Raw genomic sequence first — 19757 nt, forward strand, 5'->3', positions numbered from 1 at the left:
CCAGTGCTGCGTACACCTTCCACCAGAGGGTCAGTTGCCGCTTGCAGGGGTTCCCATTGGCTAGGTTGCAGCAGCGTGTTGAAATGGTTTAAGTGAGATACATTTGAAATGTGCTTCTGAAATCCAGGAGTGTTTGTGCACTAACATCCACATCTCTATGGCTTCCTGTGTTGTGAATCTAAGGCGTAAATTATATTTGTTTTTGTCTCTTATCCTGGTGCTAATCTGGCACAACCTGGGTTCCCCTGTGCTCAGGTGCCCAGTTCAGTCCAGCTGCTGCAGTGTGTGGTTCCCAGGAGTGGTGAACGTGAGCCCTGCCTCGTTCTTCAAGCGGTTTGCAGTGGACACCTTTGCCTTCATGGTGGCACCAGGACAAGTTGGGACGAGGGACTTGGTGAGAAGGGGGGGGGGGGAAGTAGAGGTGTGGCTTTGCCGCCTTTGGTGCAAGGAGTGGCATTTTGCAAAGCAGTATCTTCAAGCAGCGAAGAATGGCTTGACTTGCTTGCCCCCACCGGCTTCAGATGTTCATGTTTTTCCGGCCTACGTTTTGGTTTTGTCGACATTGTAAATTAAGTGCTCATGAAGTCCTTCCAGTGATTTCATTTGGCTAACTGGAGTTTTTACTCGTGGCGTTTGCTCCTTAATATTGCCTTCTGCTTTCATGGATGAAAAAAAATCGCGTTGAAAAATGTGAGCATGTTTGCATTTATCTAAATGTGAAAAATTGCCTTTTAACCGAGGCAACAGCTCCCCCTACTGGTCACTAAGTGAAACTTCGTTTCAAGTGAAACTTGGTGACCACAAATCTTGACTTAACTTTCGTGACTGCTCCTGATCACAATTGTTTGTTGTGATCAAAACGTCGTTTCTTTATTTTCTTTGAACCTATCTACGTGACTTCACCGAAAGACCCAAAGAATTAAAAAATATTTTGACACGTGTGTAGTTATCCTTGCACTACAAAAAAAAGTCACTGCTAATGAAATGTAATTGTTTTCTGTTGTGCTTAGGTTTACTTCCACTGCAGCGTTGTGGTGTGCGACTCCAGAAACCCCAGCGCCTTCCCTGAATGTTCCAGGCAGTGTTCAAATGGCCGACATGGTAAGACCTAAATGGGGTATACCTGCGTGTTCAAGTCATACTGGCTACAGTGCCACAGGCCACCGCCAAATCTTGCACGTAGTTGCATGGCATAGCCTTAGTACACTGATGTATGAAGACTCAACCCAACAACTTTACTTGCTTGGCAGCTGCCTCTATTCACTGGGCCCTTTTTGTACACGTGGATTTGGAGTAGGGTACATAAATCTTAAGACGAACAATAGCAGAGCACACCTTTCTTTTTTAAATGCGGCGATTGGTGGTAAAGTGAGTGAGTTTGAGGGGTCTCTTAGCATTTTATTTGTGAAGAGCGAGGTTTTTAAAATATAAAAATAGATCTCATCCACTGTACAAGCGCACATCCCAATCTAAGTACACTTCTAACATTAAAAACCTTGAAGGTGCAATCCAGTGTTCAACAAATACCTGTCTATTAAATATAACTTTGTTGTTGTTCAACCCCCCCCCCACCCAAGCACGAAGCATGGATCTCACGGAAGTAGAAATGCTACCCAGGCAGCAGGTGACCTTCCTCGGCCCGTTCATCTTCGTCGATCTCTTCGATGACGGCGCTCGTGAGATTCCCTCCTCCCTGGGGCGGCGTGACGTTCCGGTCGCGACTGAAGCTGTGCAGGTGGCAGTGCAAGAGGACGAGCAGCAGCAGCGGCGCCCGCCGTGCCCCAATGGCCTCTTGGCCCTGTGTGCAGCTATGCTCTGCGCCTGCCTGGCTTTTGCAGCCTTCTGGGCTCTCAGGAACACCTTCCCAACTATGAAAGGCGAAAAGATCCCTGCCTAGTGTCTTCAATAAACTTGTTTTGGCTACGCCGTCTTTCCTTGGGCTGCTTTATTTTCTCCACTATCCTGTGCCCCCCCCCCCCTGCAAAAGATGTCACCTGGTATGGCATTATCCAAAAAAATGGCTTGTTTATAGTAACACATCTTGAATGCCTGTGAGCCCAGGGGTAGTGAATTGGAAGGTTGTGTTTTGAAATCCTGATTTGGTGGGGGTTATATCCATCCCTCCTTGGGATAAATAAAAATAAGCTTTTGAAGCAGTTGAGTGCTTGAGGTGGGGGGGGGCCCACCCCATTGAGTGGAACTTGCACCACTGGCTCGGCTGTAAGCTGAGATGAGCACTGATCGAATGCTCACAGGGCAATCTCCTTTTAATTTTTGGCTGAATTGGACAAATTTCAGGCCTTGTGAAAAACTGTGGATAACCAAAGTGCACTGCTCTTCCAGACCATGTAAAATAGCTCAGTAAATGTTGGAAACTTTAAGAATTCAAAAGTTTTATTCACCTCCATTTTTGATTTACAAATTTATTTTTAAGTGTAGCCTGGTGGATGTTTTCCACCTTTGTTAGTCCCTGGGGGTATTGCACACTGTTTTTTTCCCAGGAGCTCCCACCCACAAACGGCTCTCATCCTGTGATGGGAAGTCCATTGCTGACGTTTGGCAGTGGAGATTTCCCATTTGTTGACTGTGACGATTCCACCTGTCAGGAAAAAAGACGAGCGTTAGCGGATTGCTTTTACGCTTTAGTTGGAAAGGCTTGAAACAGGTTTGAGGGACAATGGGACTCGGTTCTAGGTTGCCTCATGGTGCCACAGGGTCATGTGTCAAACCATTTAAGGGGTTCAAAAGGAACCCAAGCATGTAAGTATAGACCACTGAACCAAAATGGCCTTGTACCTCAACTGCCAGTTATATATTGGTGTCCCATAATCGATCCCCTTGGGCATACACTAATTTTAGGCCTTTATGCATCTTCACCTAGCATGATTTTGTACAAGACAGAATCCAAGGTGAGCATTTACACTGCCTGTTGGTGCTGTATTGGTTCATGAACCCTACCACTAAGAGGCGCTTCATTTACCAGACTTGCATTGAATCGTTGATTATCGAAATGAGCCAATCTATTACATGCCAAAAATGTATGCAATATCTGTACACGTTAATTCACAAGATCCCAAACACATTAAGGCATTTACATTATTATTTGGGTCATGAAAAATGGGCTACTTTAATATACTTGTGTCCTAAAAAAAACCTAACCCCCAGCACCAAAAAATGAGACTCAAACCCAGTTAAACAGCTGTAGGGTGTAAAGCTGGAGGTTGTTTTGAAGACTGTCCTTGTCTGACTCTTAAGTTATGGGGCAGCTTCGCATCCAGCGGTGCTACGGCCTCCATCCAAATGTTGAATGCTATACTATCCACCGAAGTGGTCTACCCAATAACTTTGCTGATGAATAAAACCATGGACCTTTAAATAAAGCCACAAGTGTCATTTCTGAAGGGGGAAGGGTTTGTGGCTCTTGCAGAATTTCTGGGCATGTCTTCAGCACCCCTAGCACAGAGGTAGAAAAACCTACAATTTGAAAGCTGCCCACAAACGGAATGCAATAACATGAATGGGATACAAGTTAATTGGTTTAGACCTGGCAACTTTCTAACTTTAATGTGCCTTGGAGCTGCAAGGGCTATGTGCTTTGACAAGCATTCTTTTTGGATGTCATCCTTAATTGGGCCCTTGGTAAGGAGATGGTGATCTCTTCCCCCCCCCCACCGTTTTATCAGGAGGGGCATGTGGCAGTCTTACCATCTCTGTGGAGGTGCGGTAGGCCCCGAGATGGAATCGGCAGCAAGCCACATCCACCAGGAAGCCCACCAGCCCATGTAGCATCCCTGCCAAGGGGTTTGGAAACATTCAAGATGGGGGTGGGGGGACACTGCCATTAAATGAGTTCCAGAGTGTATCCATAACTGGACAATACAGCAAGAGCAATAGAAGATGATGTAACTGAATGCAATACACGTACCTTTATATTACCACACATCTATAAATAATCACGTGTCAATCTATCCAATTATATGCACACAGGTGTGTTAAATCATTTTCACCATAAGGTTTCAATAGCACTACCAGTATTATGGAAGAGTTCTAAGATAGAAGCAGCATTGTTTATCCAAATATTTTACTCGTATGAATATTAGACTGCAAAAGGTAGACAAATTAAAGAGTAAACATTGCTTGTGGAAAATGTCCACAAATATATGATTGTACTGCTTATGTACTGTTTAAATTATTTCTTATTATTACTCGGGCTTCCATATTTGATATCGTTTGCAAAAATATTAAGACTTGTAAGCAAATAAAGTAACACAATCCAGCGAGGTGGTACATACGCTCGTGCAAGTGGCCAGTTGGTGGTTATGGTTCAGCACAGTCCCTTAATCGAATTCTCTAAAAGAGCACTGTGGGAAGTCGACATTGCTTTCCCGATAGATAAGACTTTGCCCTGTCTATTGGAATTTCGACCACTGGCTCATTGCACTGAACAAGACACGAGGCCTGCCTCGTTGTCACTATTACAAGAAAAGCTATGTGACCAACGAGAGAAGACAATGGACAGACGCAGGAAGTATATCTTGCCATGTAAAATAATATTGCTTTTATGTTCACTGGCTTTTCAATCTTCCGGACTAATATTTTCCAGCAGCTTTTTGTTTAATCAGGATATCCCTGGTCCTGGTTCAACCTTGTGAACCTCATCTATTAAGTAAATGGCTGTCTTGGTTCATTCAGCAGGATTAGCCCATGTTATTTTTTCTTTCAAAAAATATTTCTACTAAATTAAAATTCCAGCTTGTAATGTTATGTTTCGGTGCTCAAGTTGTATGAAAAAAAAAGTCGAGGTATGATTCTGCAATTGCTTGCTCACACCAATGCTGGCAGAAAGGGCTTCACTACAGCCAACTTGAGGGTAGTTGGTCTACTCTTCCATGTTGACCAAACATGTTAGAAGAGGTGGGTATACCCACACTTTACTCCACCACACACAGCCTGCCTATTGACTCACTGTGGTGTAATAATTAATATGGATGGGTGGGCAGATGCGGGACAGAAATGAGAAACCTGGCCATTTTTCCAACTGCCAAGCCAGAAAATGGAATCAAAGTGGCCACCTTACGCACTTGCAAGTCTAGCGTGCTAACCATTACACCACAGCAGTATAATACAACTTAAGATTTAAAAAACCAATTACAATTTCAACTGCCACAATATCTGACGAGATCGGTTTAAATCACAAGCCAATGTTGGAATGCACGGCCCAGTACTAGAATAGTTACTTTGCAATACAGTATTAAACCGGGACTATCAAGCGTGACGTTTCTGCGCGAACATCTCAGAATTGCTTTGATGTACACACTGATCAACATTTGAGCTTCGTGGATCCGATTTTTCAATGGGATACTCAACCCCCGAAACCATGTTAATTGCGGGACATGGTATCTACCCATGTTATTTTAAAGACGCGCTGTATCTAAAAGATTAGCATGGTTTGCTACATACGGTACAAAATAACTTTAACATATGTACGATGGCTCGAACTATTCAATGATGTTTGTTTGGCCTCGCGGTCAAGCCGGTGCCGAAAATCACGTACCTGTGGTGGCGAAGATGCCGCCCACAATACCGCAGAGGCGCACGAAGAACTGTCCCAGCGGCATGGACTCCTCGGTGACGGTCACCATGAGTGAACTCAGGTCGTACTTCATGAAGATCCCCGACACGCCATGACTGCCTGCCGCGTGGTCTATCACGCGCTCCTGTGCACACCCCCCGCGCTGTCAGCCCTCGCCGATGTCCCCTTTCACACTACGGCCTCTCCCAGCTCATGAGGTTAATTAATACAACTAAAGACTATTTTTTATCTACCAGGTAAGGGGCCCACTCTTTTCAGACGCGACCTGGCCACCAATGATAGCTCAACAAGGCGGCTTATCACGTGGAGATACTCCAAACGCATGTTGATTCTAAATGGGGAGGGAAAAACCGGAGGATCCAGAGGAAAATCCACGCGACAATGGGGACACAACATGCAAACTCCAAATATACAGCAGGCGTCGGGGTCGAACCCACGACCTGACTGTATACCAGGCGAGGTAGTAAACATCGTGCCACCCTGTGTCGCTGTGCAATGCTCCTGCGGTTTAGCTCATACGGAGGCACTTGCTCACAAATAATTGAGGATTTAAGTGGGTAACACCACCTGGGGTATAAAGCCTCGTTTTGTACAAAATGTAAAAAAATATACCTTTACTAAAATGCATAAGTTGTGTTTCTCACCTACAGTATATTAATACAGCAGGCCACAATATATTTAAATCTCATAAATTTTTATATTAGTTGCTATTCTATGAAAACATGAACCTCCACCACAGCAATGTGCAATTTCCTCCACCAAGCTCAGGGGGGGGGGGGGGGCTTTAAACACGAGATGCAATGCCGTCCAATGTGTATTTGAGTGGGAAACCCTATTTAATTAACTAGCTCAAAGTCAGCAGTGGTGGAGGTTTGAAATACACTTCCAAGCGGTTTGATTGTGTTATTAAGTGCATAATAAAATCGAGCAGCGGTGCACTGCACTAAGAGCCTATCAATCCGTGTTCAATTCATGACTATAATATCTGAACTGATCCTGGGTACTTCCTTTCACCAACCCGCAATGATCAGCATCATAAAGTATCATCAGATAAACAGTGTGGGGAGGCCTTCATCCAGCAACGGATCGACAAGAGGGCTGTAAAATGTTATAATTAAATGAGGTTCAAGCAAATGTTAATGCGTGCTTCTTAAGCCTTTAGAAATGTCCATGTTAGTCACTTGCTAGCAGACCAAAACATAGTTCTGTGCATTGGCAATAAACTGACGCCTAACCCACAATGCTCACATATCTAAAACAAAGATGTTTCCTAAGCAAAATATATTTAATTTTCTCCCCACTAACTGTAACCCCTACTTCACAAAGTAAAACTAGTGCACCCTAAAGTTGAGAAGCCAATAAGTAATTCCCGCTTTAATTGCAGAGCTGTACCAACTCTCCAATAAAAGCAGCGGTCACATCTTGCTCATCGACACCACCCTCATTTGTAGAGAATGGAAGCCACGAGGTCATCACTGCGAGCTGGCATAAGTAAGGAGCAGGGTGAGCGGCAGGCGTCGTGACATGCGGGGATCGAACATGAAGCAACATTGCGTGAGTGCGACGGCCCAAGGCTTAGAAAGACAAACGCGGCCGTTAGAGCACAAACACAAACAGGCAATTTGGTCATGTCACAGTAACAGCGACAAATCGTATCCAGCACAGGCATTAGGGTTGTCTAAGTTTAAATTGGAGAAAATATGGAACAGAGATCACGCACGAACACGAACTTCAATGTCACATATCCGTGGACAACATCGTCAAAGCATGCATGCATGTTTTTTAAGGAGTAAAGTAACGGAAACAGAGCTGACGAGACACACCTTGATGCGAGGTCCATGCTACAAAAATTATATTCAGATAGCAACCCTAAGCTCAGCACGGTGCGACAGAAGGGAAGAGCGAAAGCCGGCCATGCGAAAAATCAATGGACACGGCCGCCAGCATTCCCTTCCACAAGTGGCCCACCTTTTCTGTGACGGAGTACTGGTGAGTGTCCGTTGTGAACTTGTATGTGTGTAGTTTTGTTGGCACGATGGTGAGAAAATACTGGAACATGTGAGAGTCTGCAATACAAGTGTAGCCGACATCATGAGCCATGAATGCAGAACAGGAAAATGCCACACACCAACACGATTGTAAACTATTAAAGCACGAGTAATGCAATATGGGGTGGATTCATATTCTTTAAAGTAAAGCATGAGGATAAATCCATTGTGTCTTTACATACAAATACTATAATTTAATGTTGACTTTTACATAGAATCTTTCATGCAAATTTCCACAATCGCTGCAGAACCACAGATAAGCTTTGAGGCAGCCAGGCGGTGAGCAGGCCACAGTTGTTGTCAGCTAATTCAAGGGTGTTTACACACGGAGGAAACCAGAGCACCTGGAGAAATCCCACACGTGAGAAGGTGCAACACTCGACCCGATACAGAAGGGACAGATGAGAATAGTTTGCACTTTTCTGGACTGCAAGCCAGAGTATGGTACATCGACGCCCATGGGAAGGGAGTTTCACAACATACGTTCGATCCGCCAACCCTCGCCTCCACAGTGCTAGATTACAGGGGTGGGCCTTCGCCAACTGCCGGGCTAATCTATTTTAGCCCGTTGGCCTATTCGCTTTCCTAATATTATAAAGCAGCATTTATTTAGGCAAGCGAACACTTTGGGCCAGCTTCAACATTCTCAGTTTCATTGTTATTTGGTCCCATCATACATTTATTCTTGTCTTCATATACACAAAAGCTTGACTTTTCAAAATTATCCATTTTAACTCATCCATGTATAACACTGTAGACAATTCACATTTTTTCTTCTATGACAGAATGAAATTTACAGCAAATGAATTACATGATCAAGAGGACTCACGTGAAGTGGACACCTTCTCGGAACCATCCAAGGGGTTAATGATGCCACTGATGGGCTCCCCAAAGGAGAAGTGATCAATACGGTGTGAAAAGTTGTACGCTGCATTGGACACAAAATGATAAGACCATAAGTATTTGAGATGTCACCCATGTGAAATTATGCGCACTCTGAGTCATGGTTACACAAACGAAGGCATTTCATAAAATGTACTGAAATAACTTGGCCCAGAAGTCAACATCACACAATGATTAAAAAGGCCGTGAAACCATTACAGTATACCATTCAACATGCAAGTCAAGAGGTCATCACAAGTTTTTTTTCTCAATCTTTCCTCATATGAAATTTCTGGCATCCACTACCACCTTGCAACCGTAATGATACCACTGCTCATATATATGAAAAATCATCACTGTTGTTAATCTGAACCTGGTTTCTTGAATAACACAATGCAATGTTGGTTTTTGCCTTGATCCTTTAGCAAATTATGAACGGCTACTCGCTTCAAAAACAAAAACAAATGGACCTTGGTCCTCACCATCGTGGCTGATGAGAGCAGCCAAGTGTGCATGTCCCCGAGGGTGTGGAATCGCCCTAAGAAACGCAAACAATGATAGACAACACATGAGCACCAATGGGTCCAATTATATCTTGAAATCATCATGTAAATTTACAGCCCCTGTGTTAATCGACCACTCGATGAGGACCTCTCCATGGCTCATAGGTCGTGGGACTTATTATACTATACCAAGCTGGTAGTGTGGATTTTTTGAAAGCGGGGGACCACAGAAGTATACAACAATGGAGTTTGCTGAACTGTCCTCTGCTTCAAAACACACAAACCCGCAGCTGAAAGCACCCAGTTGGTGCATGGTGATTTTGCCAAGGGCCTTCAATTCGAAGTGTACATGCAACACAACGTAATATCTCACGCGGAAGCAGGACTGGGCCAGGTCAAATGGAGCGTGACCTGATCAGAGACACAGGCCAGAGCTTCAGGCTATGCATGCCTAATGAGGGTCATGGTTAAATAAAATAACCATTCTGTTTAAAAGTATATCATATGACAGACACTGTAATGTGACGAGGACAATAAACATGCTCCCCATGCTTGGTGTCTAACACAACATGAGGAAACACGATACTAAAACAATACATTCTGGCCAACATCCCAGCACATTAGCAGTGGTGTCACGTTCTTTTGAACGTACACCATATTAAAACAAGAATATGAAACACTTGCAAATTAGAAATGGCACGCAGAAAGTAAAAACGATTTCATATATCCAATAATATCAATCACATCTAAACGTATGTTTATATTGCACTCTCTGAGCAACACTTGATCTTAGCGAACATGTGCTGATACACAGTATGCACAATGCATTTGCATTAACAGTATCACTAGAATGAGATAACACATTCCGGAGGTTGCAAAGGTACATGTTGCTTCATGTCCTGTGAGCAAGCGAAGGGACCCAGACGGTGCAGTGTCACCTACTTACTTTCCGACCGTCACGTGGAAGTTTCCAGCCACCTTGTTGACGAGCAATGAACCGTGTATTCGACAGGCATCAGGTAATCCCTGTGGGATCTCCTCCCTAAAAAACACAAAACATTAATATGCACGCACAACGCAAACGTTCATCTAGCCGTCCACTCGTTGAGGACGTCAGTGATACGGACGCCGAGATGGCCAATCGTTAACGTTCAATTGACAGCGTTAAGGGCGAGCGTCAGGGCTGGCAATTTGGTGTCAGGAGCGATCGGTGGACGTGAGTGCCACGGTGCGGGAAGAGAAGATGGGGGTTTTGTGTTGAGGTGAAATTGAGTGTACATAGACGCAAGAAATGCAGTGCGAATCATCATCCTGTAGTACAATAAAAAGGGCAGAAAGCTTGTAGAATTAGTTAAACAAAGAGGGAAATAATTATGATTTCGGACCCAAGAACACAACCAGATTTTTCCTATAAGGCATATTATTTGTCGAACTTAGTTTTGCCCAAAACGGCATTTTTCAGGAATGTAACCCTCGCGTTTGGCGAGGTTTTCCTGAAATTTTCAGGAGAATTCCCACACTCAAATGTTTGGCCAATTGCATTCATGAGTGTTTGGCTTGTAGGAGAAGATCAAATAGTCAATAATATGCAAGCATACGAGGCGGTAAAAACTGAAAGCACCACACACATAGGTTCAAAAATCCATTCCTGTACTGCCACCTCCTGGCTTTTATGTGACTACATGACTTTACCGAAAGAACCAAAGAGTATGGATTCCTCCAGTAACGAAAGCTTCGAATCAAGATAGGTCTTTTATCGAAACATCAACAAAGCTGAACTCTCCTTGGCTTTCCTGACATGATATTGGGCACATTCCACGTGAATTGGTTATAGGCAATTCCACGTACTGTGGTGAGACAAAGTGGCACAATGCAAAACAAGTCATACAAATCAATTCCCTATACTGGTGTCCTTTTTATTAGGATGGAAATGCATGAAATGCTTGCCTACAGGGGCATCGATTGACAACTAAAACCATTCCAATGCAGGCAATGATTACATTGGAACGGTATCACTTTTCTAATGACATTACTTTTTCATTACAGTTCAATTACTGCACTGCAGCTACCCACTGAGTAAAAGTGTACACCGATATACATGAATTAGATTTACGATTATGTGTAATTACGGTCATGAAGTAAAACTTCCTTCCGTTTTACGTCTCGTTTGTTTTGTTGTTACGTTTTTCAAATCCTAAATTATATTTTTTTGGTTGAAATATCAAAATACTGTCCATTCCCCCACGCTTTGGACTGTACACTCCTACTGTCCCTCCCTCACCCTCCCTGTACCCCCTCCAATCCTCACCACAGCATCACCGAACAAGACCTCGTACGATGTGGGCTAATTTATGATTAGTAAATGACAGTATGCAGCATTTTTTGTATTACCTGTCGAGTAATTAATCTCCATATTTATGGTTGAAAATATCTTAGTTGTGTTGCAAACTGTTATTTGAGTAGATTTTGGGTCAGAAAATATGTTCTTAGAAATGCATCTTAGGTCATATAATGGGACCTTATGGGAAGATAGTTTCAACATAAAGTACGATTTTTCACCTTCAGTTCAGGTTTTCAAGAATGCAACCCAAATGTACAGATGTACACCTGTGATGTCCTTCAGCCAAGAAAGGCTCACTAAGTCAAAACTTTTCAAGAGCAATCTGCATTTCAGGAGTATCCTTGGGGTGTTTGATCACTTCCATTAATCAGTGTTTGACTTCATTTATGCAGAAAATGGGAGTGTCTGGAGAAAACGCACCAAGCATAGGAGGGGTAACACAATACACTACCATCTCCTGCCTACCTCACATCCCCACACCCACAACACCTGGCAAGCCCTGGTGGCCACCCATCCAAATACTAACTAAGCTCTACCCTGCTAAAGCTTGCAAGAACCGATGAGATTGGGCACATTGGGTGAAAACGGCTGTAGACATTAATAATGATGTATGTAGTCTCACGCAAACGCCCACATCCATGCACTGAAGAGTTCACCAGAATAAATGCAGGTTGGATAATATACGTTTGTCAACGGTTATTCATTTGACTTGGACTCAAACAAAATAATTTTCGTTTAGAAACCAGAACGTGCGGGAGGTTAAGGTACTCTCCGTCATCGCATAGCCTTCAAGCCCCGCAGCAGAGGTCGCAAACGGGTTTTGATTCCTTACCCGTACCCGTACCCGGCCGCACCAAGGTCGCAAACGGGTACCCGTACCCTACCCGTACCCTACCCGATACCCGGCCGGGTACGGGTAGCCGGGTATCGGATAGGGTACGGGTATCGGGTACCCGATTGCGACCTCTGCCCCGCAGTGCTTTTATTAACATCAGTGAAGGGTTCAAACGTTTCCCATCAATGCAGAGGCACGTGGGTGTGGAAATTTAAGCTTAAAAAACCCAAGCATTCAAAAACTTTTACTGCCATCCATTACACGGCATTTTTACTTGAATTTTTATTGTGAGCACACAATTTCGGACATATACCTGGGAGGCATGATGGTAGGGGCACCGTTAAATGCGGTCTTGAAGAGCACATCCTGTAGCGAGTGTTCCTCGTGCAGCTTACTGCGTATAATCTGTAGCATCCTGTAAATACAGTGACAGAAACTCATTTCACATGTGTGGTTTTATAGCATGAAGGTGTTTCAATACACTTTGGAATTTAAGACAAAATGGAGATGTACAACATTGCAATGCACAATACTACTAAGATTTTACTGGAATTTGTGTAAGGGCCCACATTAGGCAATTCCAAAAGTCTCCTAGTCATCTCTGAATCAACTAATAAATTTTCCAATTTCAAAATCATAATAACCCTTACCCCTATTTATCTCAGAGCTCATCTACATGTATTCCCTATCATTTCAGAAGACTCTCTCAACTCAACCTACCATCAGTTTTTATGGTTGGACAATCAGTTTTATGAGTAAGAATTCACAATAACCGTTATTAACATGAAGAGACATTTCATGGACAAGTGCTGCATACCTCTGCCAACCTTTCTGCAATGGTGATAATTCAAAGTGAACCTGCAAAATGTAAAAAAGATGCACAATTAATGCAATCAGTACACAAACCTTTGTTCCATTTTTCACATTATGGTATGGCGCATCATTGAGGTGGCTTTCAATCATTTGCAAAGTGCTATGCTTTTCTAAAGAATTCAACAGGTTAAAACTAGCAATGCACATAAGTGAAATTAGCGGAAATCAAAGTAAAACGGGCAACCCTGCAATTACTTGCTCATGCCACTGATGGAAGGAGGGTCTCAACTAGAGGCCATCCCGAAAGGGTATATTTATTCGCCACGCTGGCGAGACGTTAACTACCTCGCCTGGTATGCAGGAGGTTGTGGGTTCAATCCCGACCCTGATGCCTGTAAATTTGGAGTTTGCATGTTCTTCTCGTGGTCGTGTGGATTTTTCTCCGGGTCCTCAGGTTTTACCCTCCGCATTTAGAAACAGGCGTTTAGAGTATTTGACTGCTATATATTTCCACATGATGGTAAGCCACTTCATTGAGCTATCATTTATCGCCAGGTCACTCTTGAAAAAGAGCTATATAGCTCAGTGGGTCTTACCTAATGAAATAAAAGGCATTGTTGAGTTATTGTACTCCTCCACGCTGGCCAGATATAGGATTACCCACACTAAACCACATCACACGTCACCTTCCGATCGACTGCAGTGTACCCATTTGTTCTGCTGGGTGGACAGCGGCAGAGAAATGTAAAAGAAAATTCCCATTGAGAGAGAACTAGCGACCTCTCGGTAGCAAGTGCAATGGGGCCATCCGCTACACCGCGGCAGCATCCCCATGACTAATGTTGTGCAGTAGAACCACGCGGAGACGAGGAATACTATAAGGGCTGTTGCCGTTCATTAAAACGCTGTCACACTCGACATCCTACACTCGCACCAGTGTAAGTGCACTCTATCTCGGTCTTTTACCCCGGACACTGAACACTATTTGGGTCCTACCCTCGGCTATCCCCCTTGGCTCTCCCACTCGTCTGCCCGGAGCGGGGGTTCAGCCAACACCGCTCCACGACGAGGAGAGAGACCCTCTTCAGCCGATCCTTACCCTTGCTCCCCACGACGACCACGCCTTTGTCCCCCTTAAGAACCCCTTGGGCGGCTCCTCCCCCCAGCTCGGCCCCGCCTTTGTTCCCGAAGGTGCTCTCCGAAGCCCCTGACACAACCCGTGACGTTACGTCATCTTTGACTGTCAACCCACTCGCACCTCCCTCTGTTCGCCCCCTTATTGGTTACTCACAATACTCCTCTACACTGAGAAAACATTACGGTACATTCTTTGGTGGATGTCACTGACATGAAAAAAAATCACAGCTCAAACACGCACGCGACAGCAACCGTACCGGCTCATAGATGAGCCCGTCAGAAGCAGTCACCATTGTTTCTGCAAGATCTAGCACATCCGCCCCGATATCTGCAACAACGAGCGGAATTAGATAAGGCACATCAGTGTGTCATGTTCCCAAACATGATGGCAATGAAAAACATTGGTTAGGATGCAGACATGGGTGCTATTAAGAGTATAAATTATTAAAAGATGTATGCCTTGTACTTACATTGGCACTTCATTGCTACAGTGATGTCAACATTTATCCTTAATTTGCTGCAAAAATGAACACACATGAAAGTATTAAGTGTTAATCGAGAATCGTTTTTAATCGGTGGATATCGATATATTTCATGTGCATGCCCAAGTTATGTCTTCGAAAATTAATAGTTAATACATACCTTGTTGAATCTTTGTCTACTTCATAACTGTACTTCATCCACGTCTCACGAAAATACAAAAATTCTGAGAGCGCAAGGATAGCCATGGCTGTAAAGGCGATGAGTGAAACTGCAAGAGAGAGAATTACGTATTCAGCAGCCAGATCGTTTCAGGTCATGGACAGACGTATCATCCTGGCACCAGGTTCTCAACCATTATCCCACCTTAGCAGCTCCGACTAGGGCTCAAGTTGACGATGCGAGGATAATCATGCATAATAAGTATAATTACATTTAGCATACGAAACAGTTATTTCACTAATCCTTTGCTAAACAACCCCAGTATGTACTGAACAACACAAAAACTCTAATCCTCATACCATCTCCTGAACACGTAATATATAAAGTTACTTATATGCAAACCTTAATATCAGCGTTTGTTCAGTCAAGTTCAATGTTGATATATCGCATAATTTAATTACTACACTGTTACAGAATCACAAATGAGATTAAAATAAAGTGAAGACAAGCACTGCTTATCCTGGCAACTTTGCAGACTGCCATGATTCATCATGTTTTATAACACTAGCATAAGCCTGTCCAATAAAATTTTAATTATATTCGGTTTGTGACCGTCCATCAACGCCCACCAGATGGCATGCCTGCAATGGATAGTCTACGTGAGCCAAAAATACTTGCACACATGCATACATGTTTTTGTCTCACAAGATGGTCTTCGCAGATCCACAGACATCTCTCCTGTTGAGCCTTGATAACTGTTGCGCCAATGCTATTCGTGAACAGCTATTATAGAACAGCCATTCATAGTGCAGTGGGATAGCCGAAAAACACAACGAACCCCCCTGATAGCCATATAAATAACTGACACAAATGCTATTAGCAGCCACCTATTAATGTTGGAACAGCACACGAGAGGTTAGTGTGGCCAACAACACTCCCAGCCACCTTTGCTTCCCCAATGCCAATATTGCTCACACACTGCACCACATACTCAGCTAAAGCAGATTTGACCTTGGGGAAGCACGATACTGGTTCCGAGACCTACTGTCACCGACGCCAACTGTGGCCACCACCATCGAACACAGGTATTGACGAGTTTGCGGGCACAGCATGCGAACCACTGCACTGACGCCCCTCTCAGCACACTCACCTGTGCCTCCGCTGGTTGAGGTCTCCACATAGCTCTCGGGGATCTTGGGGAAAGCGTCGAGTTCCCGCACGGCACTCAGGGCCTTCTTCCTGCTCAGCCTCCTCATCGCCGCCACCTCTCATCCACAAAGACAAATATCTCCCGTATAGCCTTAACATACTGTGGGGGCAAGTGCTGTTAGCGAGCACCTATGAAGGCTGGAACGGTACTACAAGGGGGTGGGTGGCCAGCACCACGCGCGACCGCCTTTGTCGCCCCAGTGGCAATGTTTACACACCGCACCAGGTACTCATTTCAGGCTGAGTCGACCTATGGGAGGCCTAGGGCCACATCAGATAATCGTCACTGGTGTTGGCCGTGAGCGGGAATTTAACTCGGGTCGCCAGGTTCATAGCGCAGCGCGCTAACCACTACACCACCGCTCATCCACACTCACTCTGCCACCAACAAGTGGAATACGAATGATGCATTGAGCATGTACGCGTACTGCCCTTTTGTAAATCTACCGCTGGAGGAATGCCTCTCCATGTTGTTAAGATCGTGGGCGTTATGCTACAATATATCACCATTCTGGCCAGTGTAGGTTGAAAGCTGGGGAGGAGCATAGACTTTGGGCGCATCTTACAGTGCAACAATTATTTCGTCTACACTGCCCTCTGCTGGCAATGCAGCACCGGAGCAGTCTACACCTGTGACATTATTTTGGTCACCCATCTAAGCAATATCCAGACTCAACCCCGCTTAGCGTGCAGGTTTGAGCCTGTACATTAGAGATATGACGAGATTGTGTGCTTTGTGTGCGAATTGGTCATTAGCTATTACTGTACTGTAATTAACAAATCATTACTCTCAAACTGACCAGCTCGGCTTTAAAAAAGGCAAAGTCACTACCGAGCCAAACACTGCCTCGTAAATAAAACGTGTAAACATATACATTTTGGAGAATAGCCACAAGAAAACTGTGAATGGGGTTTCCTTCAGAATGAGTAATGAGGTGAAAGTCGTGTTATTTATGCATACAGCGTGTTGTTTGATGCTGTGCATTGACAATGATCGTATCACACACGAGTTCACGAAAGAGTGAAGTTGGCGAACTTACTGAAATGTGTTCCAACGTTTATTTTTTCATTTCTTTCCGGTTGTTTTAACCTTTCACACACCTACTCCAATGTATTCTCCACGTCACAGTCTAACAAATGAGGAAGAGACGTGTGCTACAGAATGTGTAGAGCCTCAAGCTATCGCCTGTGTCTTCTCTAACATTTAGACCACGTCTAACATACTCGTCCCCCTCTATCAAACCTGAAAAGGTCAAGCACAATCCAACAGGATAACAATAACAAAGGCACAAACACAACTGTATTCATTATGGTTCAACAAATTGTCCAGTAGAGTTGGTGGCCTCTTTAAAAAAACAACAACATTGATGGCCTTGTATTAGCACGACTAAACAAGAGCACTATGAAATATGATTCATGTTACAGGCAGGGTAAACAGACACGACAGAATACAGGAGTGGGTGTACCATATTTGGTACAGTTTACATTGGGGACAGTATCCCATTATCAATATATTATTTCGTGACCCTTGCTAGTACCTATGCGGGTGATAATACTTGCAAATTTGGATTACCTGCCACACAAACAATCTAAATCTATCTATCCACAAGTGAGATCCTCCTGCAAACACTCTTATTTAGTTGTGGATAATTCTGAACACTTGGTGACTTTATTTTGTGTCCTTATCGAGACATACAAAACGTCTTTGAACAAAACCTTGTCTTCTCACGTACCTGTTAAACGCGTTACGGTGGGCAGGATTTGCTTGCAACGACACAGAAAAAAAAACAACACACACACATCAATGCATCAGACTGTAACGTTCATGTTGTATGAAAATATTACGTAAAAACATCATGCGAATACATTCCAGGCCCCCACCACGACAAGGTGGCCTTCTGGTCCGTCCACCCCGGGGTCTGTCCCCTTGCCACATGTCCCTGTCCCCGTCTGCGATGTCCCCCTGTCATCTCTGCCCGTCCTCCTGTCGTGTCCAAGCACTCACGGTGGGTCCCGTCCACCCCCTAATACATCAAGTCCGGTTCGTTGTCCTTAATATTCTTCTGTCATCGCACGTCTCTGTCTCTCTCTGTCTGTCTCTGTCTCTCTGTATCTGTCTCTCTCTATCTGTATCTCTCTGTCTCTCGGTGTCTCTCTGTGTGTCTCTCTCTCTGTCTCTCTCACTGTCTGTCTCTCTGTCTGTCTCTCTGTCTCTCTGTCTGTCTCTCTGTCTCTCTCTCTGTGTCTGTCTCTCTGTCTCTCTGTCTCTCTGTGTCTCTCTGTGCTCTCCTGTCCACGTCTCTTGTCCCCTGCTCTCAACCCACCCAGCCTGCCCTTGCCCTCCTACCACCCAGCTCTCATGAATCCTTCACGTCCCCTGCCCACCTACACTCCTCTAACCCCGCGGGTCGCATCCTCTAGGTGGGGGGGGCGGTCCCATCTCCCGGTTAGTCGCCGACGCGAAAAACCTCGTCCACGACCTCCTCCCCATGTCACTCTCCTCGCCCTACGAGGTTCTACATTGTCCACCTCGTGTCCCTCCTCTCCCAGCCCTCACGTCCCAGCTGATGTATAACAGAACTCATTACCCCTACAAGCCGACGTCTGTAAACTACCCATCACCTGCCCTCTTGTCTTCCCCAACACCTCCTCGGCTCCCTCCGCACCACCCCCTTCTCTTCCTGATCGACCTTCTTACTCGCTGGCTCCCCCGAGTCTCCTCCACCTCCCTCGCCGTCTCAACACCACCAACACTGCTGCTCTCACATCCCCCTCGAACAACACGTCTCGCGTGCACGCTCTCCCCTCAACCATCACTTCTCTCCACCGTCTCTCCCCGCTCCACCGTCTCCCATCCCCTCTCTGATCCCCTCTCTCATCCCCTATCCCCTCTGATCCCCTCGCTCGCCGCTCTCCCCTCCGCTCTCACCGTACCTGGAGCCGGGGTCCGCCATGTCGCGGCGCACAGCATCATGGGTAGCGCGCGCAACGCCCCCTTCCCCCCCCCCTGCCCACCCCCCCTTCCCCCGCCTGCCCACCCCCCCTTCCCCCGCCTGCCCACCCCCCCTTCCCCCGCCTGCCCACCCCCCTTCCCCCGCCTGCCCACCCCCCTTCCCCCGCCTGCCCACCCCCCTTCCCCCCTCCCTGCCCATCCCCCCTTCCCCCCTGCCCACCTCCCCTTCCCCCCCCACCCTCCCTTCCCCCCCCACCCTCCCTTCCCCCCCCACCCTCCCTTCCCCCTCCTGCCCACCCCCCCGTCCCCCCCTTCCCCCCCCCTGCCCACCCCCCCTTCCCCCCCCCCGCCCACTCCCCCTTCCCCCCCCTGCCCACCTCCCCTTCCCCCCCCCTGCCCACCCCCCCTTCCCCCTCCTGCCCACCCCCCCTTCCCCCCCCTTCCCCCCCCTGCCCACCCCCCCTTCCCCCCCTGCCCACCTCTCCTTCCCCCCCCCTGCCCACCCCCCCCTTCCCCCCCCTGCCTACTTCACCTTCTACCCCCTTCCCACCCCCCCCTTCCCTCCCCCCACTGCCACTCCCCCAATGCCCCCCCCCCAGACTGCCCCCCCCACTCCCCTCACTCCCCACCCACTCCCCCCTTCCCCTCCACTCCCCCCTGCCCCCCCACTCCCCCCTGCCCCCCCACTCCCCCCTGCCCCCCCACTCCCCCCACTCCCCCCTTACCCCCCCTTTCCCCCACTCCCCCCACTCCTCCCCCTGCAACATCACACCCCCCCCCAACCAGTAACGTCACTGCAAT

At 46.1% G+C, this 19757-nt stretch overlaps 1 protein-coding gene across 3 annotated transcripts; it reads right to left on the reverse strand.

The window, feature by feature from the left end:
• Positions 1-1394: 1394 nt before the first annotated feature.
• Positions 1395-18999, reverse strand: ERGIC2 (ERGIC and golgi 2). 3 transcript variants are annotated; one of them, XM_078859061.1, is made up of 16 exons: positions 18938-18999; positions 17737-17767; positions 17044-17133; positions 15945-16059; positions 14795-14903; positions 14623-14669; positions 14410-14480; positions 13020-13060; positions 12516-12617; positions 9973-10068; positions 9006-9061; positions 8471-8569; positions 7562-7659; positions 5555-5717; positions 3706-3791; positions 1395-2599 (listed from the first exon to the last, which is right to left on the reverse strand). In XM_078859061.1, the coding sequence occupies exons 4-16, from the start codon at positions 16048-16050 to the stop codon at positions 2525-2527; spliced, it is 1149 nt and encodes a 382-aa protein (XP_078715187.1). In that variant the 5' UTR covers positions 16051-16059; positions 17044-17133; positions 17737-17767; positions 18938-18999; the 3' UTR covers positions 1395-2524. The 3 variants fall into 3 exon arrangements, with proteins under 3 accessions (XP_078715187.1, XP_078715186.1, XP_078715185.1); XM_078859060.1 differs by lacking the exon at positions 17044-17133 and having other exon boundaries at positions 18933-18955; XM_078859059.1 differs by lacking the exon at positions 17044-17133 and having other exon boundaries at positions 1396-2599.
• Between the last annotated feature and the right edge of the window lie 758 nt (positions 19000-19757).

Source organism: Lampetra fluviatilis, chromosome 8, assembly GCF_964198595.1.
Source record: "Lampetra fluviatilis chromosome 8, kcLamFluv1.1, whole genome shotgun sequence".
Classification (NCBI taxonomy): domain Eukaryota; kingdom Metazoa; phylum Chordata; class Hyperoartia; order Petromyzontiformes; family Petromyzontidae; genus Lampetra; species Lampetra fluviatilis.